Source organism: Hibiscus syriacus, unplaced genomic scaffold (genome assembly GCF_006381635.1).
Source record: "Hibiscus syriacus cultivar Baekdansim isolate YM2019G1 unplaced genomic scaffold, ASM638163v2 tig00112993_pilon, whole genome shotgun sequence".
In the NCBI taxonomy this organism is placed as follows: domain Eukaryota; kingdom Viridiplantae; phylum Streptophyta; class Magnoliopsida; order Malvales; family Malvaceae; genus Hibiscus; species Hibiscus syriacus.
In genome coordinates this window covers 303,891-313,682 of record NW_024063434.1, presented here as the reverse complement: position 1 = coordinate 313,682, position 9,792 = coordinate 303,891, and the positions used below count along the sequence as shown (strand labels likewise).

At 33.9% G+C, this 9,792-nt stretch overlaps 1 protein-coding gene across 1 annotated transcript; it reads right to left on the bottom strand.

Annotated features, from left to right (window-relative positions):
- Window positions 1-8,798: 8,798 nt before the first annotated feature.
- Window positions 8,799-9,574, bottom strand: LOC120185190 (probable membrane-associated kinase regulator 2). The gene is made up of 2 exons (XM_039189479.1): window positions 8,972-9,574; window positions 8,799-8,927 (listed from the first exon to the last, which is right to left on the bottom strand). The coding sequence occupies exons 1-2, from the start codon at window positions 9,572-9,574 to the stop codon at window positions 8,799-8,801; spliced, it is 732 nt and encodes a 243-aa protein (XP_039045410.1).
- Between the last annotated feature and the right edge of the window lie 218 nt (window positions 9,575-9,792).

Genomic DNA, 9,792 nt, shown 5'->3' with positions numbered 1-9,792 from the left:
ATGAAGTTATCTTGGAAGGCCCCCATACATCTGAATGAACATAATCCAAAATACCTTTAGTATCATGGATTGCTGTTCCAAATTTCACCCTCGTCTTCTTCCCTTTGATGCAATGCTCACAAAAAGCTAATTTGCAAGCCCGAGCACCCTTCAACAATCCTTGATCTATCAGCAATTTCAAGGATTTTTCACCAACATGCCCCAAGCGTATATGCCATAACTTGATTGCTTCTGACTCCTGTTCAGTATTTGTCCCGAAGGACCACTGGATACGTCCCGAAGGACCACTGGATACGTCCTGAAGGACTACTGGATACGTCCCAAAGGACCACTGGATACGTCCCGAAGGACTACTGGATACGTCCCGAAGGACTAATATACCCTCGACTCTTGGCATGCCAACTATACCTATAGCTCTCGTATCATATAACATAGGCTTTAATATGAATACATTTCTTATTTCATATCTCTTTCATATAAACCCATAATCTTTTCCATTATTTCACATACCTGGATTATATTCTCTGGCAATGATATTCGTTCATTCAATGTCATATGAACATATAATGAATTATGCACACAATCACTATTATAATAGTATATGTATGCATATACATGGGTATGGAATCATTAATTCAACCATCAGAGATAGACTTATCACAAGTCTTGTCTCTATACACTTTAACTATAAAATGCACTCACCTTAGCCTTGCTTTGATTCGATTCTAATCCTTCGATTGTTCTGGAATAAGATTACGCTCTAAATCTACATAGTAATACATTGATACTTATTAGCATACGAATTGATATATTCCAAACTATTAATCCTTAGGCTAAAAAAAGCTATTTCCATCTCTTATTGAAGGTATGCATCGATGCACTACATGTATCGATGCATCCCTTGACGGGTGCATCGATGCACTACCCATGCATCGGTGCATAAATCCTATTCGATGTTTGTATTTTAAGCAGGTGCATCGATGCACTCCTTATGCATCGATGCACTAATGGCATTCGATGTTCATTTATTTTAAATGAGTGCATCGATACACTCCATGTGCATCGATGCACCTTCAACAAATTCTGGGATTTTCTCTTGATGCATCGGTACACGTTGAATGTGTACCGATGCACTCTGCCCAGAATTCATTTCTTGAACCCGAAAACTTATCCATTTCAGCTTAAATCTTTCATGTTTCATCCCCTTTTATATTCTTAACTCCAGTACATATACTTAAACCAATCTATACTCATTTATTTCATCTTAAACCTCAGAATCATATCCTCCTTGTGAAATCCAAGAATTATACCAACTTTGCAACATGATTTAATTCCACTTCTAACCCTTAATATGTCTTAACTAGATTGATGACAAGTCAAATTTAACTTCCAATTCTAGATATGAACTCTATTCCAAGATTTCATTCAAGAACCTCTAATCTTTAATCTCTTTTAACTCCATCATCCTTTGATTTTAAGATAACCTAAGCTTTCCTTAAGCTTAGTTATCATCTAATAATCAAAAACCAATCTTAAATTTAACAAGAAACTCAATAATCAGAAAACTCACATTTGTTTTGCTTTACACGTACAAGGAAGAAAGAAGAAGAAAAGAACTCTAGAAGCCTTTGTGTTCTCCCCTCTTCAACCCACGTGGGGTACATATATAACCCTTCTTTTCTTATTCCCTTAGAAAATACCACTTTTACCTTTTATTCCTTCTTCCTTTCAATTCAAAATCCATACAATAATTTACAAATAAATCTTTATACTATTCAATCATTCTATTTTAATCATCAAATTATGAGACTTTACAATTTAGTCACTAACCCGGTATTGAGGATGTTATAAAGATATAACTTATAATTTAACCAAATATTAGTGATAAGTTTATGAATCAATTTTTTTCTTTCAAACCTCTTGTGCTTTGCTTGCTAGTTACTGCGTCGATATTCTGGTCAAGCTCTGAGTTCTTCTCTAAGTTTCAAACTCTAGTCTATTCAGGTACGTCTTCTTCCTCTTTTTTACTCTGGTCTCCTCTGCAGGTAGTAGAGTTGTATGTCACCTTATACACAGATCCAAAACCACCTTCCCCGATAACCCTTAATTTGTACGCCATCAAGAGTCTGTAACTTACCAGATTTCACTGAGATAGCTGATATCATAGGGCCATATGTTCCCATTTGTCAAATTTTATAAGCTTCTCCCTTAGGATAGTTGTGGTAAGGTAGCTTCTTAGTACATGACTGACATATTCGGTCTCCTCACCGCATCTCCTACAGCTTGCATCATTTGTTAGGTGTCTTATCATCCGTTCTTTATTGGTTGGAATTCATTCTTTGTAGACTAACCATAAGAAGATCTTGATCCTAGGCAAAGTATGACTTTTTGCAATGGTGCTCCAGTTTTTTAGGTTAGATTCATCGTTCACTTCCTCTAGGGTTTCATATGCGTATTTAATTGTAAATTTTCTGTTGTCAGAGTCTTTCCATCCTAATCTATCCTTTGCTTCATTGTCTCTCGGTGGGGGGATTGCAACTAATATGTTCACTATATTGTCCAGGATCAGTTCCTCAATTTCGTCCCATTTCCATTCTCCATTTTCATTAACGTAGTCTTTAACCTTCATGTTATTACTTGTCACCACATCTTGTCTTAAACAGTACTTCTACAAAGGTCTAGTTTCTTTAATCCATTCATTCTCCCAAAGTCTCACTGAGCTACCATCGCCAATTTTCCAGTTAATGTTCACCTTATCAACCCCTTTTATTGTACTTTCAATGTTAAAATCCTTCAACATGTGTGTCCCCTGCAACAAACTAATTTGATAAAATTATCGCATCAGCATATGGGGCAGGGAGAGCATGTACAATGTTATTTAATACCTGTATATATACATCATATATCCTTCTTCCAAGACCGTAGAAAAAACAATTGTCTCTTATTACTATTTCTTTAAAGTGAAGTTTCACATTATATTTTCCATTTCCTAAGCATCGAATATAATAAGTGAGCAAAAGGGGAGAGAGGCGTGCTATCGTGTATAATGCAGATTCATTCATCCTGAGCACAGATACATTATGTGCTATATAGTCAGTTGAGCTAATTCTTGTATCTCAGAAATGTCCTGTGCTACTAACTTCCCAAATTTATGACAATGATCTCGTAGCTCCTCATTTATTATTGTTATTTTATTTAGCTAGTATTCGTATGATACAATTTGGTCATCTTTGGTTAACATGTTACTGTTTATTTGACTTTTGCTTAAACAATTAAAGTTGGGAGTTTTGCTAGTCTCTTTGAACTATTGAATATTGTTATGTTTGTTTATTATGGTGTTTTATGTACTTTAAGATCTATGTTAACACTTAACTTAGATAATTCTTGGTTTATTTTATTATGCTTCTTAATGTACGTGTTTGTTTTATGTTTGTTGCTTATGTATAACTTAAGGTTGTTGTCAGGCGGGTCTAGCCGGGTATGTCTCAAGTTGGGTAGTGGGTGTGGGGATGGATTTGAGAATGTACCCGTGTGGGCGGGTGTGGATTTGAAAATTGTACCCATCATGGGTGGTGGGCGGATGTTGGATTTGAAAATATTAGGTGGGTATGGGGATAGGGGAGGGGGTATCCGCACCCGACCCACCCTTTTGTCATCCCTAGATATAACCCTGCCAAACACTAGTGCATCAGTACCGCTAATACAACACGAAAGCCCCACGAGGTCACACCCAAACACTGAACAAAGAGACCCAACACAAATCAACACCAAACATAGACTAGACAGACATTGTACGAAACATATCACCCAATTTCACATTACAAGAAGGCACCCTTGATAAACAATTAGAACCAAACCCGCCATGCATAACAAGCAACAATTGACCGAAAACACCATGCCAGAACTTCCAAATCCTGCCTTCCAAAACTCATACGCAGCATCGCCCAGTTCTAACAATCAAAGAAATCGGCTCCTCTATATACTGGAGGATCCAAGAAGCTCAACCCACGATATTTTATGCAGATCCTAACCATCACACTTCAAAATAAAATAAACAAATACTGGAATACATTGTACCAACTCCAAGCCTTATCCAAGGTTTACAACAACATACTCCTATTCTACATCCTTTCGACCAACTCAACAGTTCAGCAGCAGTTAAAGTGCAAGGAAGAACCAAGTAAATTTTTTACCTTACATAGGTAAATCCACCAAGTTACATCTTTCTATGAATTCGAAGGTCAAATTCTTTTATCTAAAGTTTAGGGTCAAAATGATATTTCATCTAAAGTTTAGGAGTCAAATTAAAAAATTATTTATTTTATTAATGTGTCACATTATCAAACTAATATGACAGTTTAGTGATCAAAATGTTCTAATCAGTAACATAAGTAGTCAAAATTTTATAAATCAATAATCTAAGTGATCGAAGTGTAATTTTTTCAAAATTAATGAACAAAATTGTAACTAAGTGATCATTATGGTAGTTTACCCTTATTTATATATGTATTTTTTCCCGGTAACAACCGGGAAGAGAAATAGGCAGAAAAATATATCAACTGTGGGAGCAGGGCCAAATCTTTCTTCATCAGGTTAATGAGAGCATGTTGGGACTTTCTTTGTCAAGCCTTTTCAGAGTGCATGCATCTTATCCCTAAACGAAAAATATATTAATCAGCCAAAAGAGTTTGAATCACCTTCAAATTTGGAAGGAAAAAAATGTCCCTCTAGCTAAGGGTGTTTGTCCCTTAAAACAGTCGCAATGACATCATGGTTTTATGATGAAATTCGTGTTCCAAACATCCATCCACTTATGAGTTCCAATAAAAAGAAACACTAAACTAGAATTACAGTGCTGGAGTGTTCATGAATCACACTTATATATATATATAATCCATTTATATTTAATTTATTACTCGATTAATCTAGATCAAGTACTCTAAAATTTTATCAACGAATGATCCATAAATAATTTAAAGGGTGGATATATATATGTTAATAACAAATTTTTTATACGGGTGGGCAAAAATAAAACTTTAGAGTGTGTATAATCAACAAAATAAATAACTAAACGAAGAAAATTCAGATGAAAAAGTCATATATCTGCCACTTGTTCTCATTATAAAATGGCTCTTTCAATCTAATTTATTCCATTAGTAGCATCAAAATTCAAAGTAAAACTTCTTTTCTTTTTAGGCATAATTTCAAAAAAAATCTCTAATGTTTAATTAAATAGTTACTTTGACTCCTATTCTTTTTAAAGTATTTTGACCCGTCATTTTATTTTGGGACAAAAAAAATCCTCTATAAATGAAAACTGGTAGTTAACAAACTATTAATACTCTTATATAAGAGCTTTTTCCCCCTAAAAACATTTTAATAACCGTTGGAAACTATTTTAACATTATGTTATTTTTATCGAGGAGTATACCCCTTATTTGATCACAGGTTATTTGGAGAAAGCCATGCATGCAGGCTTTTTTGAGGCTATATGTCTCCTATTGCACTTACAATAAACCCTAATATCTGCTAACATGTTTCTCTTAAATCCATAAACCAAATACATTGCATTTTCTCTCTCGTTTTTTAATATATCCTCAATGGTCTAATCATATGTTTCCTCATTTCTAGCTACATGATTATATTAATTAGACAGTTGGAGCCAAACCTCCTATCTTTAATGCTTAAAAATTTAAATATTTAAGAGTACCTAAACATTAGGGTATCAAACTTTATCACATGAATCTGGCTTTTTAAAATACGAGTATTGACATTTCGCATGTTCTCCCACTCACATGCAGGCTTCAAAAGAAATGTTATGACCATTAAAAACTTCATTCCATTACAAAATTAATTCATTGATTAAGTATAATGAACTTGAATAAATATGCCATGATAATTAAAAATATTACGTTAATGTTATATCATTTATTTATTAAGTTTTGAGTTCGAAATAATATCAGTAGTAAAAGGAAATGTTATTTTATTTGTAAGTTTTGAGTTCGAAATAATACCTTATAATCAACCTAGACTATTAAAAAAAGTCACATTATCACTTTAGATACGTAAGATTTGTTAGTCATAACTTTATATACGTGGCAATATCAAGTCATTATTTTGGACAAATGATATATATCACGTCATTACTTTGAACATGTGATATATATCACGTTATTACTTTGAACTCATGGTAATGTCACATTATCACTTTAGACATATAGTATGTGTCACGTTAGTTATAAGTCATGATCATTAGTCAATTAACGATTTTGTTATATTTTGATTTAAATTATAATTGATAATTAAGTTGTCGAATATTTCTTGATAATTAAGTTTATTTAATAAAGTAAATATTTATTTTAGACGAGAATTATTATGGAATAAGAATTCTTTGAGACCAAGTATTTTGTTTAATAAATAGAGGTAATGTCTCGGCGTTTAGGATTAATTTAAGAGATAATTATTTTAGAGAGATGTAATCTTTTTTGGAATATTTAAACTTTTGGGGTTTATGTTGCAGAGATAATTTTATAAGGATGTTAAAAGAGTGTTTTGAGATATATCAGGTTTTGGTATCTATATCGAGTTTTGGGATACAAGTGATATCATGTGTTTGTATTCCTCGTGTTCCCTACGTTTATAGTGTATTATTGTTTATTTCATCCGTGGAGGCATGCAATGTCAGACCATGTCAAATATTGTCTATTGTGTATGTTTTATTTTATGTTGATATCACTTTAGTTATTTTTTTCTATCAAATTCTTAATAGATTTTCATCTAACCAAAAATATTTTATTCTAAAATAAAATTAAAATAAAGCATTAAAGATTAAAATATTTTAAAAGATAAGAATTAAAGTGAATATTTTATGAATGTTAACGAGATTTTTTTTTTTTTTACATCATGTTTCTAAGTTAAGGGCATGCATTGACATATTCTCTCAGTCACATGCATGGTGGTTGGTGGACGACGAAATTGGACTAACGCAGTTCCCAATGATCTATAAAGATGCTTCAAATGAATGCCATAAAATTAAAGACTTCACTGATGATTAAACAAATGGCAGTGTTTTATGGTTCATGGCTTTTATTTTATTCGATAACCAAAGGATGCTCTAATTAATTATTTTGACGGGGAGGTCAATGTTGCTACATTACTGGTCTTGGGCCAAAAAGAAACAATGAATGCGCAACATTAACAATAATAAACAATGCGGGATAACTAACTTTAGTCCATTTTTTTCGAGAAATAAATAGTCGAAAAATTCTAAAATATAATTAGTTATATAGGGTTGAAAACGGTAAAAATCAGTTACAATAAAAAATCATATTAAGCTAGTAACATTTTATGTTGCACATAGTAGTTTTTTTTAGATTGGATGGTTACAACTAAAAATATTACATTATTTATAATGTTTTTGGCTGTAAGTCGTAAACTCTCGTAGTTATAACTGAAAATGTTAAAAATTTATATAACCTTTTAGGCTGAACATAATAGTATTTTAAATTAAAATCATATTAAATTAGACTGACACACCGCAGAACCACTCAAAGTATGTATTTATTGTGTTTTGAAGTCTTCAGGTCATGTGTTGAGAAAGGTAATTCTTTGAAGAGAAATTCCAAAAGATAAATCCATTCAGATCAAGTTTCATTTGGGAATGTTTCTTTAAACAAGTTTTTTAACGCAAAACATCACTTTTAAGTTCCTTGATTCGAGTTAATGATCACGTTTTAAACATGAATTCTTAATTGAAAATGAATTATTTATGAATGATATTTTACATTTGGAACGAAATTTTGGATGAAAACACAATCATAAACATTTCCAAATGACGCGTAGAATATACAGAAACAGAAAATGACCAAGGCCAAACCGGGGAAAAAGGGTAAACAACCGCTGCGCATTGAGGTTCGCTGTCCCAATACTCGTGAGAGCCTTGAATTCTAACTTCTACGCACATTAGATTGACCACGAAATATTATTACTACAACTACTATTAACCTTTGAAAGTTCACTTCATGTACACTCTGGCTGAGCAGACAACAATCGAGATTAATCATAATGTATGCCCTTAAAGTATTATCATTCTTTTAAATTAGTTCTTAAATTTTAAGGATGACTTAAATTAGGGTCTATATGCATGTAATATTAATAGTTTGAGAATTATTGAATTTATTTATATTGGCATCTCTTGGAGGTAAAATTGCTGATAATGATGACCCTGCACTACATAATTTTCGAAGATAGATACAAGATCTAATTTTTCTCTCTTTGTTTTCTATTAATTTGAGTTAAACAAAATATAATATTTGTTTAAAAATCTATTAATCATGTGAGATTAAACATTTATATTTCTAATATTTCTATTACTCGAATTCAATCCTTCAAGAATAATAACAATTATTTAACAACGAACTAGCTTAGTGCATCTAATTCTTCTTTCACTTTCCCAGACATACGCTAGCTTGCTTTCCTACACAACATTTTCCTTCATCCTTTATAAGCTTCATCTGCTGATGTTTTTTCTTCACAAAATAATGGGTGACTCGCCTGAACTTGACGACATTGATGACTCTAAAGAATCTACCATAACCAAAAAAAGAAAATGGAGTCACAAAAAAAATTGAAAAAGGGTAATCTACCATAAACGAGCTTTTAAATGAAATATACCTCGAGAGCCATTGAAGGATCTTTTGCAATGCAAGATGGCGCTTTGGACACCATCCTCTTGCTGCAACAGAGAATCATCTCTCCTCTTTGACAAATTCTCCGCCGCCACGGCGGACGTACCTAATCTAAGTCCTGTTCGAGCACTCGCCAGTTTTACCCGATTCTCCCCAGCCGCCGCCGTTGTCTTCCCCGAAACCGATTCTTGAGCCACCGTAGACGGTGGCATTACAGCCCCTGAAAACCTTAGCTTCTCCCTAACGTAAAGAGGCTTAACTTTCTTTATGTACCTTTGCATTACATCCGAAACAGAGTTGTTATCGGAGGTTTGCTGTTTATGGGATTTGTTGTCTTTGGAAAACAGAGACATTATGGGAACCTCTTCGACCTTAAATTTCACTGTAAAAAACCTGTTCTTGTTGTTGACACTGTTCGGTTCTTTCGTTTTTTCTTGTTTTCTGGGAGTAACAGTTCCATTGGAGGCTGATTTCTTCATCCTCAGCAAAAAAATCCCAACTTTGGATGCCGACTTAAAAAACGAGACACGAAATTGAGGAGGGTCCGAGTCCAAAGACGAGTTTGACTCAGATTGGCCATTGTTTTGCCCTGCTTCACTACCGGAGCAGCGACCGTCGGAATTCGTATCAATGTCGTCGTTTGAATCCTGGCTCCCTTCATCTACAACATTATCTTCGTTTTCCTCTGTTCCATACTCATCAGGGACTGCAAATTCTAAGTCGAAGAAAGGGCCATCATCGACGACGTCGTCGTCTTCTGTGTCAACCGCCAGATGAGGAGTAGCGGCGGTGACTATGGTGGTGGTGCAAGTGGCGGTGGAACGTGTATTAACACAGGCAATAGTACCACCGCCTCGCCAATACTTGAGCAAGCTAAAAGCTTCCATAGTTGGGAGAGCCAGAATAGAAAAACTCCAAATTTGAAAGGGTTTTAAGAGTAGAAAAGTAGAGTGAAAGGAGGGATAAAGAAGGGTAGAAAGTGGAGAAATTGTGGTTAATCTGAAGTACTAAAAATGGAGGCTGAAAGACAACGATTAGCCTTTTTTCTGGCGGAGGTTAAATCTTCTCATAAGCATTAAATACAACTTGGGTTGAGGAGACGTGG